The 17,660-nt window shown below is 40.1% G+C and overlaps 1 protein-coding gene across 2 annotated transcripts in view; it reads right to left on the bottom strand.

Moving 5' to 3' along the window:
- The window catches only part of LOC146364268 (copine-9-like), a 98,134-nt gene that overhangs the window by 29,828 nt on the left and 50,646 nt on the right, over positions 1-17,660 (bottom strand). The window contains exons 7-9 of one of the 2 annotated variants that reach the window (XM_084916377.1): positions 5,324-5,387; positions 3,273-3,376; positions 1,870-1,974 (exon numbers count right to left, since the gene is read on the bottom strand). In XM_084916377.1, coding sequence (XP_084772503.1) covers positions 1,870-1,974; positions 3,273-3,376; positions 5,324-5,387 — 273 coding nt within the window. The remainder of the gene's footprint in view (positions 1-1,869; positions 1,975-3,272; positions 3,377-5,323; positions 5,388-17,660) is intronic. The other variant, XM_084916378.1, reaches the window with a different exon arrangement.

Here is a 17,660-nt window from a genome sequence, read left to right on the forward strand (position 1 = left end):
TCTTAAGTGCCTTGCTGAATGGTGTTGGTGGCCATGGTCCTCCAAGGTGCTCTCTCAGTCAAACAGTGCAGGAACGTATTCAAGGTTTTCTTTATCCAGTCTGGGTTTCTCTCCTTCTGCCTTTGCCTCTCTTGCCTTAGATTTTTCCACATGTACAAAGTCATAGTCAAAGTCGCTTCTCGTTATGTGTCCACAGAATCTTGCTTTCTGACATTTTTACATAGAGATTTTCTGGTCTTTGCTCTTTTTGAAAAGCTCTTCAATAGTCAGTCTTTCCATGTATGACATTCTCATCATCTGCTGACGAACCACTTCTCTGCTGCCTTAACCTCCTATGACCTGGCGTCCACATATGTGGACATCACATTATGGGTTGTCTAGACCAAAATACACAATTGTGCTCTACAAGGGCCTGATATCCACTTACGATGACATTCCACTGTCCTATCGAAATTTAAAACAAATGTCCTCATATGTGGATCTGATTTTTCTCAGAAACAAAAATCAGGTAAAACAAATCAGGTAATTCTTTGTTTTTACATTCATCAGGTCCCAATCAGTCCAAATAGCAAAGAGAAGTTAAAAATGCATGCCATGAAAGAGTTCGGGTCTTAGGAGGTCAATGGTGTCTACAGTTTTCTTATTTATTGTCCCAGCTCCATTTCCATACATGAAGATATGTATATAGTCATCAAGGAATCACTTTCTTGACTTGAAGGAAATTTATCAATCATCTAAAATCTTTGCTAAGTCAAAGAAAGCTTTTTTTGACTTTGCAATCCAAATAATTTGAACTTATCAACTTGTTGTAATATGGAATTCTTCACTCTGATTTTAAATGTGGAAATGATGATTCTTGAGTTTTCTTTGTAGTCACGAACAGTCCCACTTTTACGATCATTCATTTACGTTTATGACTGTTTTCTGCAGGTTTTCTTCAGATGTTGAAATGTTTATAGAATCAGTTACTAATATGTTGCACTTAAATTGCAGTCTTGCAATAAATATATAACTATTTGGAATTTCTGTTTTAAATCTATGAAGTCCTGGCTGGACTGTTTAATGTGAATTTCTGTGTTTTTGACATACTGTCACAAACAGGCATGTAACTCCCAATTTCACCCCATTAAGTCACAAATTGTTAAAAGACTGATAGCCAATGACTCCATCTAATTCCAGTTTTTCTCCGTCCTAACAAAGCAAAGTCCCTTTGAAGACTGCAAATGACTGCAAATGGTCTCAGATCTGTTCTCTGTCTTTGAAGAAAAATATTTTAAAGGCAACAAGATTGAAAGTTTGTTGCACATGATCACAACAATTTTGTTTGTGCTGTGGTCTCCAACCAGCGTTTTCCTCAATAGCATTAGCTGTAGCATTAGCATTACAGCAATAGCTGTAGCATTACATACAGCTAGAAAGTCTCAAATACTGATAAACATCACACAACGTTATATATAAATCCACCGGCTTAAAGTGGTTCAAGTATAAAATGTGATGAATTCACAAACATCTGTCAAATTTATGACAGGAGTCCTTGTTATAGCAACGGTGGCACTGTGCATTTCTGCAGTCAGTGGCTTAACAAATGCTCAGCATGGTCCAGCCTGACTGAATATGTAACACAGGGCTGTGTTCAAACTAGGTCAGTCTCAATAACACCAGTGCTGGTCCCTGGGACACCACGACCGACTGCTGGCATTATTCTGACCGCCCCAGCAACAGGCGATGTCATCCACTTAAAAGTCTAGCTGTGCCCGATTGTTCTTACTTTACCCAGAGAAAACAAGTAGCTTACAACATGGAAGATCTCTGAAGGTTTCTAAATAGTCATAAAATACCTCGATATTAAATTTGATCATGTTTTCTGACCTGTCATAGTCACCATTGCAGAGAGCTCTAACAGGAATGGTGAAGGACTGCCACACTGGGTTCAGTGTGTTCTTGATCACCTCTGTCTTGTGGCAGATGGTGAACCTGCAAGCAAAAAAAATCAGCCATGAGGAACAAAAAGGGAAGAACATTTATACTGCTCCTTTTGTACCAGTGAAGATCCCCCCACTAATCTCCCATTCCTTCCTCTGCAATTGAGCAAAAGGCATTGTAAGCTTTTATATTTTTTATGTCTGCTTAAGTATATCCAGAGGATATAACAGAAGAGTTTTATTTTCTTCTCCTTCCTGTTTTTTTTTTATTACTACAAAAATCTCTCCAAGGCACAGCAGTCGAAGCAATCTAAAAACTTAAACAAATGTGACTTCTGGTGGAACTCGAGTCAGAAGTGTACGTGCAGCAAAGTTGATTTGTATGGAAAATAAGTGTGTGAACCAGATGTGACAATGGGTATTATTAAATGTGGTCTTCATATGAAACACCTTCACAGAACACCTTCCATAACCTTTCTTTTACTAATAATGTGTTTGTGTGCTGTTTCACAGTTGAAAGTAGCACTTATTGAGTGCTTTCTGCTACACAGCACCACTTGGGAATAAGTACTGGAAGTGGTTTGGAGCAACAGTCATTATTTTGCAGCCCCACAGGCTGAAGAGTGTTAAATTTTGTAAATGAAATGATGTCAGATCATTGCTGATGTCTTTCCTCCTTACCAGTGCATTAACACACACTTGAAAACTCCAGAGCTCCAAAATGACAAAACTTCTGCTTTTATATGGTTGCTCACGCTCACGTAACCACGTTGCCACCACCTGGTTGCTACTTAGACTCTTAATTCTTATGGAAACACTAAGGGTGTAGTTAGTTTTTTACACACTACTTCCATATTTTGAATTCAGTTCAATTCAATTTTATTTATATAGCCCCAAATCACAACAACAGTTGCCTCATGGCACTTTATATTTTAAGGCAGACACTACAATAGTACATACAGAAAAAAACCCATGACCCCCTATGAGCAAGCACTTTGGCGACAGTGGGAAGGAAAAACTCCCTTTTAACAGGAAGAAAGGGAGGGGCAGCCATCTGCAATGACCTGTTGGGGTGAGAAAAGGAAGACAGGATAAAAGTCATGCTGTGGAATAGAGCCAGAGATTTTGGCGTAGAATTGTTAAGAATAACATCACGGTATAAGATGCCATGTATTACTGTTCATTACTGAGGTTGTATATACGTAATAATAACATGTCCTGGAATTTAAAACTTTATAATCTCAAATAGGATGTGATTTTTTTGCTAATCAGAGATTTGTGTGTGTGTGTGTGTGTGTGTGTGTGTGTCTGTGTCTGAGGTCTGAGCCCACCCCAAATGCCAACACTCACGTTCCATCCTCATTACTGCGGTAGAAAACCAGGAAGGGGTCAGACTTGCCAAAAAAGTCTTTTTTATCCAGCTTGTTGGCACACAGCTGCATGGTAGCGATATCCTGACAGAGAGGAAGAGCAGGTGTCAATATAATTCAGAAGCAATTACATTTTTAAGTCAGCAACTTTGTTTCCTTCAACAACTCCTTTCTTGGTCACAAAGGTGAAGGTTTTTGTGGGACTTTGTGTGTGTGTGCTCACAATAGTTTTAAAAACAGAGCTTCGCACAGAATACAAAATACCTGGCGAGGTAAAAATCCGTGCATAATGTTGAAGCAAATAGGAACAGAATCTGAACCAGCAGCACACCAACAGTTTTTATGCTTTAATAACTGAATGCATGCACAGATTACAGTGGTTATAATCCATTTTTTTTTATTAAAATTACAAATTTTATTAGGAAAAGAAACTTATTTTATTATGGGATGGCTGCAATATTGCGAGCAGGAGCAGAGAGAATGCTTCATAAATATGTATACACCGTTATAGCAGTTAATAAGGAGCAGTATTATTTCTGCTTACAGACAGACAGACAGACAGACAGACAGACAGACAGACAGATAGAATGGCCTTTTAGTTATTTTCTCCTAAAGGAAGGCATTAGGGGAAACTGAAGCTTGTCATTGGCAGCTAGGGGTTGTCAGCTTGCGCGCGCGCACGCACACACACACACACACACACACACGCACATGCGCGCGCGCACACACACACACACACACACACACACACACACACACACACACACACACTTCTCAAAATTTCTGAAAAACATTTGGAGCTTGTCAGGGGCGATATGTCCCAGAGTAGCAATAGTAAATATTTCCAAGATAAGCCTGTTCACATAATGTTATCTGGAGCACACAAACACACACATCGAAATTCTGTTAGCGTCTGACTGCCTGTTTGGTATTAATATATTACTGTGGCAAGGGGTTGGCAAAAATAAAGGAGAAAATCCCATAGTTCATAGCAGGAAACCACCTAGACAGTTAATCTTAAATATATTTAGAGAACTGTGGAGAAGAGTGGCCAGCAAAATATCAAATGGCTATTGGCACTCTATTTACAAAACTCAGTGTAAAGGTGGGTGGATTTAAAGTGATTTAGTGGACAAACTCAAACATTCATTACCAGGGATGATGATGTGATTAGCTGATTTTACATTTGCTTTACACGGTAGTTAAACAGGTGTACTTAATGAGGTGGTCAAGATTGCAGAATGAAAACAGTGGCCTGAAAATCAAATCCTGAGGGACTCCACATGTCCCAGTTGTCATAATACGCTGTGCGACAGGCAGGTTAGGAGAAAAATATACAGAAATAATAGGTAAATAAAATAAAAGGTAAAAAAAAAACTGTTTTATTGAGAACTTAGGAGCAAAAACAGAATACAAAACTCTGACTAGATGCGAACTGAGAACTTTCTGAGAACTTCCTGAGAACTTCCTGAGAACTGTGGAACCAATACAGACACATGGAGTCCACAACACGAGAACAAATGAAGACAAAACAATAAATGCATGCACAGGACAACGAGAAGCTATAAAGCTATGAAGCTATGAAGCTATGAAGGTGGGGAAAAGGATAGATGGCTACACTCAAGGAAGATGAGACAAGGTAAGCAAAACTAAAGCATAATACACACAAGACAAAGACTAAAAAATAAAACAGGAAGTGGCAAAACTCCAGACACAGTGATGGAGGCTTGACAAGACACAGGCGAGGCAGGATGACAAAAGAAAACTGAAACCAGAGAACAGAGAACATTAGAGAACATCCTGATATGTGATGCCTGCCCCTAAGGCGTGGTCTGATTGTTAGAGTTTTCTGTCTATTATTGTTTACCTTATGATATAAAACATATTGAGGTGATTGTTATTGTGAGTTGGTGCTATATAAAACAAACTTAAATAGACTAATGTGACTGCAAACTCCTACAACACAAAAATTAACAGTGCAATATTGTTCAGTGACATGTGGGTTGTGTGTGTGCATGTGTGTATACTGACCCTGCAGTTACTGAGCTCCTCTGCAGTTAAGATAATGACTCCACACTTCTTCCCAGGAATCCCGCTGAGAGCGTAAATAGATCGAGCGAGAAACAGAAGGAAAAATTGCAAAAGAGGGTAATCGTAGCCTGCCATAAATAATACAAGTGCCAAGCAGATGTCATTCATAGCTTTAAACTGCTGTTATAGAAACGCTCACACAGTGACTTACTTTCCGATGGGCAAGCCATTTCTAAAAATAAGTGGCAATTACAACGAAAAAAAACCTTTTAAACAACTGCAGTGTATTGAAAACAACATTTTTTGCAATATACGTGTGCACAAATCCATCCACTCGATCTGTCCCTTTTCTTTTCTACAACGTGTTCAAGGTTAAAGATGGCAATGGTTGTTTTATCCCGTTCCTTTGTCTCCTTCCTCCTTTTAATCTTAAATTAAATGCGAAGCCTTGAGAATGAACTGCTTGCAGTATTTCTTATGCGACAAATGAACCGTTCCAAAAGAGGATATAACAGGAAAAAAGTGGATGTCTTTAGAAGAAGAAAAAGAGAATGGAGGAACAGATTGGGAAAACGAGCAGAAAAATGAGGGGTAACTTTGTGATCACAAAGGGGGCTAAGCCTGACTGCTGTTTCATTATAATTTTTAAAAGAGTTGAAAATGAGGAGAGAGAAAACTGGCTGGGGTCTGCATGAAGTTGGGAAGTCTGGGTTGAAAGAAAAATGAGAGACCCATTTTCGTGTCAATTTGTGCAGGGTAAATTCAACTCTAATATGCTCATCCTATAACCACCATGTAGCCTGCAGTGACACACACACATTTTAATACATTTGATATTCCTGATATGCCACATATTGGATGGGTTATCATTTGTACCCGGTCTCAGAAACTGACTGTCATCATTACCAGGGTGAAGCGGCACGCAGCAGAAGCCTGCTCTGCGCTTGTTTCTGACATGCAGTCCTTTCATGTGCTGGCAGGAAGCTCTGACATCCGAGATCTGAGCAACAAGCATCTAAGAGCGGGGCTGTTGATTGTGACTCATAATTAAATTCAAAGCATACAACTCAAAGCTACCTTTGGTAACTCTGTATCAGTTTAGCTTAACATTTCTTTGTGACCAGACAAAAGACATCGTGAAAGAATCGGCTGGTTTAATTTACCGATCTCACCCTGTTCTCATTCATACGTCATGTTAACACAGCTTTGTCAAAGCTTTTTCAAAACACAAACATCCCAACTGATCCTTAACTAAAGTCCCCTGGCTCACAAATCTGTGATTTAAATAAGTGCCACCTGTTCAGGTACCCGGTGTGGATTTTGTCAGTCTATAAAATAGGACTGTTAAATCTGAGCTGATGATATAGACATGGCAAGTGTATAAAGGGACACGTTTGTAAAACAGGGAGATGCAAAAATGACATTATATTACACCCTGGGATGAAATTCCAGTAACTATCAAAACAACTGAATTCATTTAATTTATATTTGAAGCAGGAGAAAATTGAACTGTCAAGAATGACGCAGTAAGCATGGAAACAGCTGTCCCACTACAATGTTCTGTTTTAATAACGTATTATTGGTATGCACTGGTAGGTCTAATTCCTCCTCGGTGACCTTTAACTCTAACACTAATGCTAGGCAATCAGAATTTGTTATTTTATCTTTATTAAATTATTTTCTCTATTAGGTCTTGGAAATCAGGCAACAAAGAAAATAATCATTCTAATTAGCAAATATAAAAAATACACTGCTCAAAAATATCAACAGAACACTATGAAAAAAGGTCAGATCTCAATGGGGAAAAAAATCATGCTGGAAATCTATACTGGTATAGACCCGGTAATGTGTGAGCCACAAATGATGCAACCAGCTAGTCCATTTTGCCAAAATGTCATTGTAGCAATTCAAAATAGCACTTAGCCCCCACGTGCTTCTATGCGTACCTGACAATATTGGGGTGTGCTGCTAATGAGGCGATAGATGGTGTCCTTGGGATAGATCTGGACCAGGGCATCACTGAGCGCGTGTAGTGTAGTAAAAACTGTCATGAACGATAAGGAGGGAAAAATGTGTGAGACCTCCAGCTGTAACAGCGTTCCTGTTTTGGGGCCCCAAAAGTTTGATTCTGTTCATCTGGATGTAGCGTTTTCAGTCGGAGAAACGTTTCCCTCCCAGCCCATTGTTCCTACAGTGGTGCTGGTTTCAGTCATTATGCAATTACACTGTTTATAAGATTGGGGAAACCTGCAGTCAGCTGAGACTGATGAAGTCACTTGAATGTGTGATGAAACGTTTCTCCCACTGAAAACGTTACATCCAGATGAACAGAATCAACCTTTTGGGATTTACTTAACTGTGTGCTTGAGCATGCATCAAGAAATACTGTTTTGGGGGTTTGTCTCATTGTTGTCCCTCCAGTGCAGCGGTTGTTAATTTCATTAACACTAAAGCAGCTGAAACTGATTAACAACCCCCTCTGCTACTTAACTGAGCAGATCAATATCAAGTTTAACTGACTCGATGCTATACTCTGATTAAGTGTTCCCTCATTGCTTGTCTCTTTGACCTTTCACCAAAATGTATGCTTAGGGTTAGAATCTAAAGGGACATCATTACAATCATTTTTAAAATGTTGTTCTGGGTAGACTTTGGTGCACAGTCAGTACTGACTGTAGCAGTCAAACTATGGCGGTCTGATTATAGAGACCCAGAGAGCACCAAAATGACATTTCTCCACACCACCACAGGGAGACTTGCCTGGACAAAGAAGGTTTTATGGATTCATTCTGTTTAGCCCAAAGTCTGACCATCTGCACGCTCAGCAGAAACAAAGACGCATCAGACCAGGCTACATTCTTTTCCAGTGTGCACCTTCATGATAATGGAAAACCTATGTCCACTACTGCATCAGAGCTCTATTTATTTTGGCCCAGAGCAGGAAAACTCAGCCAACTTTGGATATGTTACACATGACGTTTGTGCAAAGTTGCAAAGCCTTATGTAGCCTTAGTGTGAATGTAGCTGCAACTTAGCGGATGGTTTTCCAAAGATTCAGAAAAAACTCTGTGCAGCACCGTAAATGCTGCTGTCAAAATCACTGATATTTGATCTGAGCATTAGGTGAAAGCTCTAGATTTCACTTCGATTGGTTGATTGAATAACTGAACACATTAACAGGTGCACAGATGCTCAGTGAGTGTATATATGTAGTTGTAGGTAATAGGTACCTTTGAGCAAATTACATATTTTTGGAGAAAGAATATCTGTGCAACAAAGCACAGAAGAACGGCCTGGTTTTGTTTATACTTTGTACCAAAGAGACAAAAAACACTGTAATTTGAGGACTGGGATGTAACGTCTATGTATCTGTAGCCATGCAAGTTCCAGTTCTACAAACCATCTTTTCCCACAAGTCTACAATGATTTTGCTGGTTGCATATAATTTCATTTAATTTTCAGCCTTTCAAGTGCTTTCAGTACTTTATGTTGTAAGTTTGTAGTTTCTGTGACTGAACTTTCTCACTTTCCATCAGCCCTGGTTTCATTCAGTGGTCGAGTGTAGCTTGAAGCAGAAAAGAAAAAACAATGAACTAGAAAAATTTGAGCTTTTGAAAAAGTATATTGAGAGACATCCATTGTTTCCACAGCTGTCGGCTTCGCTGACAGCAAATTTAAATTGGGTGGCACAGTCACAAGGTGTTTGCATTGATATCGAGACACCCTTTTCAAATCCTTTTCCTTTCCACACACAAACACAGTTCACACTTTTGTGAGACATACAAATGTTATTCATGTGTGTAGAAAACATTACATAATAATATAAATGGTGCTAAAGACGCAGCTATAACCTTGATTTGTGATTCACTTCAGCTCAATTTGAATCATGGTTTTGTTGTGAAAGTAAGAATGAATGTGCTCAGTCTCTGCAATATTCATCAAAAGTCATTATCCCATTTTTAGATGCCTTTCATTTATTTATGTATCAATTTATTTATTTATTTTTGGCGGGATTGTGATTTTAATGCATTTTCATCTGCTGCCATGTGCCAAACTGGAGCCCAAATCCAACTTGTTGGAAACCGAGGGCCTGAATCCAAAGCCATGAGCTGCTGTCCACTGACCCTGAATATTTCAGCTGTGTCCCAGTTCAGTGTGACGATAAAGCAGAATGTGGAATAACAGCCACATCGAGACACAGATGACACAGACTTATTGAAAGAAAACGCTCTGAGATGATAAGTGAGAAGAGAAAAATACGTGATCATATGACACAAGTTCATTTAAAGATTTATAGATGAAAGCTCTCACCTTGGCTCGTAAACCCAGAGCCTGTTCTGACATAGTTTTCAAGTCGGTGGATTCTCTAGCTTGTTCTGCCTGCCATCTGTAGTGAGCAGCTATACAATGAGAGAATTATTTATGAATTTATCTACGCAGTGTGTCCAACTGTACGCCCGCCAGCTAGCCCGCCAGATGCAAGAGCTGCCTGGACTCTAGAGTATCTGTCCAAGCCTTAATGCTCTCTAACTCCAGAATAACAATGCTGCTCTCCGTATCTGTCTGAGATTATACACGTATTCACCTGATTTGTTTCTCTTCATGAGATGCATTCGATACCACAGAGACTTGCAAGACGTCAGCATGGTGTGGAGTGCTGCGAGCCTGAGGTGCATGATTGCAAAATAACAACAACCCCCAGTTTATGTGTATTGATTTAGAATTTCTACAGTTTTCCACGGCACCCACTCAGAGTAAGTCAGCTGTGAGCTATTTCATAAGAAGTGCACAGCTCAAAGGCAACAAAACAGGCTAGGCTCCCATCTGCTGTTAATATAGAGATGTCAAGTAAAGATTCTTGACGAAGCGCCTTTAACCTCGGGATCATGTTTGCCATTTTAAGAGTACACAGAGTGGCATGCAAAGGGGAGTGGGTTTGGTTTTTGTTTTTTCATTATTCTTTGAAACAGAATTTCCTACAATAGTTCAGGCCAGATAGAATTTTCAAACTTGGACGCTTTAGTGTAGAAAACCTCCGTTCTACTTAAATATTACCAGATTGTGTTGATTTTACTGATTTGCTTGTTGCAGCATGTCTCCAACTTTTGAATCATACTATGTATTGTATGTTCATTGATACAACATGTGATTTCAAAATCGTCTCGTAACACCTGCGACACAGGCAGCCATAATGGGCCTGTTATACAGTGGCTTGCAAAAGTATTCAGCCCCCTTGAACTTTTCCACATTTTGTCACATTACAGCCACAAACATGAATCAATTTTATTGGAATTCCACGTGAAAGGCCAATACAAAGTGGTGTACACGTGAGAAGTGGAACGAAAATCATACATGTTTCCAAACATTTTTTACATATAAATAACTGAAAAGTGGGGTGTGCGTAATTATTCAGCCCCCTTTGGTCTGAGTGCAGTCAGTTGCCCATAGACATTGCCTGATGAGTGCTAATGACTAAACAGAGTGCACCTGTGTGTAATCTAATGTCAGTACAAATACAGCTGCTCTGTGATGGCCTCAGAGGTTGTCTAAGAGAATATTGGGAGCAACAACAACATGAAGTCCGAAGAACACACCAGACAGGTCAGGGATAAAGTTATTGAGAAATTTAAAGCAGGCTTAGGCTACAAAAAGATTTCCCAAGCCTTGAACATCCCACGGAGCACTGTTCAAGCGATCATTCAGAAATGGAAGGAGTATGGCACAACTGTAAACCTACCAAGACAAGGCCGTCCACCTAAACTCACAGGCCGAACAAGGAGAGCGCTGAGCAGAAATGCAGCCAAGAGGCCCATGGTGACTCTGGACGAGCTGCAGAGATCTACAGCTCAGGTGGGGGAATCTGTCCATAGGACAACTATTAGTCGTGCACTGCACAAAGTTGGCCTTTATGGAAGAGTGGCAAGAAGAAAGCCAAAACCATAAGAAGTCCCGTTTGCAGTTTGCCACAAGCCATGTGGGGCACACAGCAAACATGTGGAAGAAGGTGCTCTGGTCAGATGAGACCAAAATGGCACTTTTTGCCCAAAATGCTGTGTGGCAGAAAACTAACACTGCACATCACTCTGAACACACCATCGCCACTGTCAAATATGGTGGTGGCAGCATCATGCTCTGGGGGTGCTTCTCTTCAGCAGGGACAGGGAAGCTGGTCAGAGTTGATGGGAAGATGGATGGAGCCAAATACAGGGCAATCTTGGAAGAAAACCTCTTGGAGTCTGCAAAAGACTTGAGACTGGGGCGGAGGTTCACCTTCCAGCAGGACAACGACCCTAAACATAAAGCCAGGGCAACAATGGAATGGTTTAAAATAAAACATATCCATGTGTTAGAATGGCCCAGTCAAAGTCCAGATCTAAATCCAATAGAGAATCTGTGGCAAGATCTGACAACTGCTGTTCACAAACGCTGTCCATCTAATCTGACTGAGCTGGAGCTGTTTTGCAAAGAAGAATAGGCAAGAATTTCAGTCTCTAGATGTGCAAAGCTGGTAGAGACATACCCTAAAAGACTGGCAGCTGGAATTGCAGCAAAAGGTGGTTCTACAAAGTATTGACTCAGGGGGCTGAATAATTACGCACACCCCACTTTTCAGTTATTTATTTGTAAAAAATGTTCGGAATCATGTATGATTTTCGTTCCACTTCTCACGTGTACACCACTTTGTATTGGCCTTTCACGTGGAATTCCAATAAAATTGATTCATGTTTGTGGCTGTAATGTGACAAAATGTGGAAAAGTTCAAGGGGGCCGAATACTTTTGCAAGCCACTGTACATCTCTGAAGTGTGCTTAAAGTGCATTGACTGAGTGTACGGATAGTTGGTGCCTTGCAATATAACTTATCAGCTGAAGAGTCACAAAAAATGTCCAGGACACATGGATGCTTGAATTTACTGATGGAATTTACATCACAGAGACTCTAGTACAGTCATGGACATGGAAAGCATAAAACCCATTTAACACATACTTCAGTGTTTGCTTTGCCATAATATACCCTATAGCTGCATACAGAATCATACAGTCTGTGTACTTTTGCACCTTATTTCCATATCATTAATAATATACAGCACCATACAAATTGGCATGGATTAAAGTCAGTCTATATCATGTGTAGTGGGTGGAACAGGACATTCTGTTAAATAACAGAGAATCCAAATTTTAATTTGATTGGTCAGCTGTGTGTAGGTTAGAGAGTAAGGTGATTTTGAAGAAGTCAGCCTGTTGTAGAGAGCTTAATCTAAAAAACAAATAATAATAATAACTTAATGAGGCTGAAAAACATCTTAAAATCGTATCAAAGTATATTGTTCTTATTGCTAGCGAGAGTGTGAAGGGGGGGCTGATAAGCTTCACAGAGGTGAAGTTACATTGTGCTTACAACAGTTGCGTTTTCAAAAATAGACATTGGAAAGCAGAGGATTTACATATAAGGACCGGCAAGACATTTCCAATGTACCCACATGTTGTGAGTCATTACTAATGTGCTGTTTAAACTTATTCTATGAGTTTCATTTCTTACTGTTCGTTTTGCTCTGCTGCTCGGCAAAGTTACAGCAATAATGATACAGAGCAGGAGGGTTCCTGAGGACAGGTACAAACATCATTAACGGATTTACATTCAAAAAATAAAAGCAAATAGGTTTTGTTCCTTTTTTTTTTTGCTCTAGTATGACTTTCAAACCTCAGCAAAGAATTACAAACATAAAAAACAAACATTTAAATACAAGAGCCAAACATTAAGTTTGTGTACCTCTGCCTCTTCCATGTAGGAAGCTGCATCTTCCTACATGGAATTGTTTGTTGTTTCAACAAGTGGTGCTGCTAACAGATTAGACGTGTTGTCCGTATCACACACTGTCACATTATTTGCCAAGATGCTCAAAGCTGGCAAGCATAAAACTAGCTCAGAACGAATTTATGCCTGCTCAAACACAGCCATGTACAAACATGTCTCTGGTTTACAAGATAAAATAGCAACTAATTCTTGCCAGTTGGAAGATAACACGGTTGTAAATCTGTGTTGATTCATCTGTCGGTGATTGTGCGGCAGATTTCTTTTTTTTTCCAATGAGAAGTCAGAGCTTATAAAAACAATTCTGCCACATGTCTAATCGCACAGCATGTGTCACAGGTGATAGGTGATATTTGGTTTGCTGAGCTTCAACTTCGACACCAAAAAAGGATGTCGGCACTGTTTTTTTTTCCCCGTCACATCTGGAGCGCAGGGAGAATTCATTTCATTTCAAGCCTAATAAAGTTAATATTGTCTACAGGAGAAGAGCAGCAGCTGAAGTGTTTTGTCTTGTCACAGCAGAGGAGGCCAGATGAGGCCTGAACCGCCATGCCAGATGGCAGGTGACGGCGCTGTAGAATGAGAAGAACCACGGGGTGGTGGTGTGTGTGTGTGTGTGTGTGTGTGTGTTTGTTTATGTGTATGAGGAAGACAGAGAGAAATACAAAACAGAGATTAAAATGGGAAGTGTTGCTCAGATTGATATTTTAAGTAGACTCTTTTGCTGGGTACATGGCAAATGTTTAGCAAATAAAAACTGGACTAAAACTATAGCATCTTAAAACTTAAATTAACAGGTTAAAATATGTATATTCGACCTGTGACACACTTGAATTAAGACTAAATTTGGATTGGTCTGTTGATACCATTACACATTACATAATTGTGTCACAGGTATTTCCTACACGATATAACTGGTAACAAGGCTTATGAGTTTAGATAGAATTCCCATTATTTCTACATGTTTTAGGAGGCACTTAACACATTTTGTATGACTTTAGGGTCTGTTAAACTACAGTTACATATGTTAGCATCCTGACATTGATAATGCTAACATGCTAAGGTTAACCTGGCCTTTTGGCCTACTAAGATTTTTTTTCAAATGATCATTTATTATACAGGGTGGGCCATTTATATGGATACACCATAATAACATGGGAATGGTTGGTGATATTAAAGTCCTGTTTGTGGCACATTAGTATATGTGAGGGGGCAAACTCCTCAAGATGGGTGGTGAGCATGGTGGCCAATCAGAAGTCGGACATTTTGGATACAACTTTTGTTTTTTCAATAGGAAGAGGGCCATGTGACATATCAAACTTATTGGTAATGTCACAAGAAAAACAATGGTGTGCTTGGTTTCAACGTAACTTTATTCTTTCATGAGTTATATACAAGTTTCTCTTTGTTCACAGCCATTGACATGTCGAAGAGGTTAACACGTGAGGAGTGGATCGAAATTGTGTTGATATCTGGTGAATGCAGTAACCGGGTCATTGCAGCAGATTTCAATGCAAGACTCCCTACGAGACCACCCATCTCCCATGCTACAGTCAGCAAACTGATTGCTAAGTTTCGTGAAACTGGTTCAGTGTTGGATTTGCCAAAATGTGGACACAAGAAAATTGTCACTAATGAAGAAACAAGAGCCCAGAGCGTAGCACTCTCCGCATGTCACTGGAGAGTGGCATTAGTCGAACATCCCTTCGGCGGATATTAGCTACTCACAAATGGCACCCAAACTCCAGCTACTGCAGCATCTCAACGAGTATGACCCAGATCGGCGCACAGAATTTGCAGAATGGGCAAAACCAAAATTGGAACAGGACCCTCAGTTCACGCAGAAGATTTTGTTCAGTGATGAGGCAAACTTTTATGTGAATGGTGAAGTTAACAAACAAAACCACCGCTATCGGTCTGACACTAACCCACATTGGATGGATCCCTCCAAGACTGTTGGAACAACAAAAGTGATGGTTTGGTGTGGTATATGGGGTACAACGATAGTGGGTCCACTCTTCATCAATGGAAACCTCAAGGCCACTGGATATTTGAAATTGCTACATGATGTTGCTACATGATGATGTGTTTCCCTCTTTATGCACTGAAGCTGGCACGTTCCCTGAGTTTTTCCAGCAAGATGGTGCACCACCACATTATGGGTGCCAGGTCCGAGCATTCCTAGATGAACAGTTTCCTGGAAAGTGGATTGGTCGTCATGGGCCAGTTGAATGGCCCCGAAGGTCTCCCGATCTGACCCCCTTAGACTTTTGTCTTTGGGGTCATCTGAAGGCAATTGTCTATGGTGTGAAGATACGCGATGTGCAGCACCTGAAACTACTGATACTAGATGCCTGTGCTGGCATTTCTCCTGCAGTGTTGCTATCAGTGTGTGAAGAGTGGGAGAAGAGGGTTGCATTGACAATCCAACACAATGGGCAGCGCATTGAACACATGTTATAAGTGGTCAGAAACTTGTGAATAACTCATGAAAGAATAAAGTTACGTTGAAACCAAGCACACCATTGTTTTGTGACATTACCAGTAAGTTTGATGTGTCACATGGCCCTCTTCCTATTGAAAAAACAAAAGTTGTATCCAAGATGGCCGACTTCTAAATGGCCACCATGGTCACCACCCATCTTGAGGAGTTTGCCCCCTCACATATACTAATGTGCCACAAACAGGACTTTAATATCACCAACCATTCCCATTTCATTAAGGTGTATCCATATAAATGGCCCACCCTGTATATTTATACATTTATCAGTTTAGATGTTTTGAGGTATTACATAAAAAGAATAGTAGCATAGTAAAACTGCTTTGAATTTATTTAGAGCCCAGCCTACCAGGCCAGGTCAAGCTGTTTGGTATAGGTGGGAAGTCACATGGAGAAAAGTCAGTTTTATTAATCACCCAGTATAATGTATGCTGTTTTTAAAGGATATATGCATCTCAATGTTGCAAATTCTGTGAGTCACATTTCCTTCAACTGCATATTGTTAAAAAACTTTAAAAAGTCTATTTTACTTTGTAGCATTACAGAGTTCCTGCTATAAGGAGGGTCAAATCTGAGGTCAGATTAGACAATTGTATTTCAAACTTCCTATTCATATGTGCAGAACTCCAGGAGAATTAGATGACCTGATGAAAATGATCTGCTACCCCAATTTGGGTCAGTTTAGTTCAAAATCAGGGTACAAAATTTATTTTAGTGATTTCTGGTTTCAGTTAAGAGTTTCTGGTGTTAGAACTGACCAAGTAACCAACCAATAATTTTCACTTTCAATTACCCGAGGTAGTAAAGTTTAAGAAGCATTTTGCCTATAGACTGGTGACATCAGCATGCAACCAAATCTCTGATTAGTACATATTAATAATAATGGAATAAACACCTAGTCTGTGTTAATTAGCAAATCTGGGCCCTGTCCTTACTCTCAGTAATTTCCAACAATGTATCCCCACCTGTCTGCCTGTATTCCACTGTGGTGCAGGAGGATTAGGAAATCTGCAGATGTCTTCTCCACCAGCAGCATTTCAGTAACAATCACATAATACTGCCTGCAATCTGTCACTGTTTGCTACCACACACAGAGCAGAAAATGTGTTATTTTGTCTGCCTGACAATGTATTTTTTGCCAAAACTTTGTGGCACTGCGTGTATGTGTGTGTATGGGTTGGCTTTTGCCTGCGTGACATCAGCCACAGAGCAGAAGGCGTCCCACCAACTGCCCCCAATTACCCACCATGAACTCTGACACACTGCAGCGACAGACTGACCACTGTCTCGCAGAAAGAAAAAAAAAGGTGAAATTTCATGACACTGGCTGTTTTGCTGTCCTAAACACATCTGCTAAACCGTCCCTCTGGACAGCTTATTTAGTCCACTATCCACCTCATCAATCTACATCTGGGCGGGTGACAGCGTGTGGGATTGTTAATAGATCCACCTCATTTTTTCTGATTATGTTCACAAATGGGTAATTTGTCTGCTTGCTTTCTTGCTCGTCAGCCAGGAAGGGTGATGATATGGTAAAAAAAAAACTTTTCTGCTTCGTATACGGATGAATTCATATGTTAGTTATTGCATGTGGGTGTGTGGGGTTATGCTGGTCTTGACTAACATCAGTTCCAGTTTAAAAATACCTCTAGTATGTGGTCATGCTGTATGGGTGTCCATATAACACATGCTGCTGAGCTCCCCATTTATTTGTTCAAAAGGGTGTATTTTGGATCATTGTTATACTTTTACCGCCTCGGCTAATAGCCCCCTCGGTTACCATGGCAACAAACAGGTAAGTGGAAAGGAGTGCTTAGTTCGCCACGCAGCGTGAAGCCCGTTTCTAAAACTGTTGACCTATAAAAATGTACACCCACCAACACAAGGAGGCTCCCACAATCATATATATGTCCTGGAGTTGTTCTGGATTTGCGTGAGCGTTTGATGACAGCGATTGGAGAAAAAGCAAAAATAAAAATCAATAACCTATGTACACTTTGATGCTTTTCATATACAGCAACTGTG

Source organism: Perissodus microlepis, chromosome 20 (genome assembly GCF_051167445.1).
Source record: "Perissodus microlepis isolate ML-2025 ecotype Zambia chromosome 20, ASM5116744v1, whole genome shotgun sequence".
Taxonomy (NCBI): domain Eukaryota; kingdom Metazoa; phylum Chordata; class Actinopteri; order Cichliformes; family Cichlidae; genus Perissodus; species Perissodus microlepis.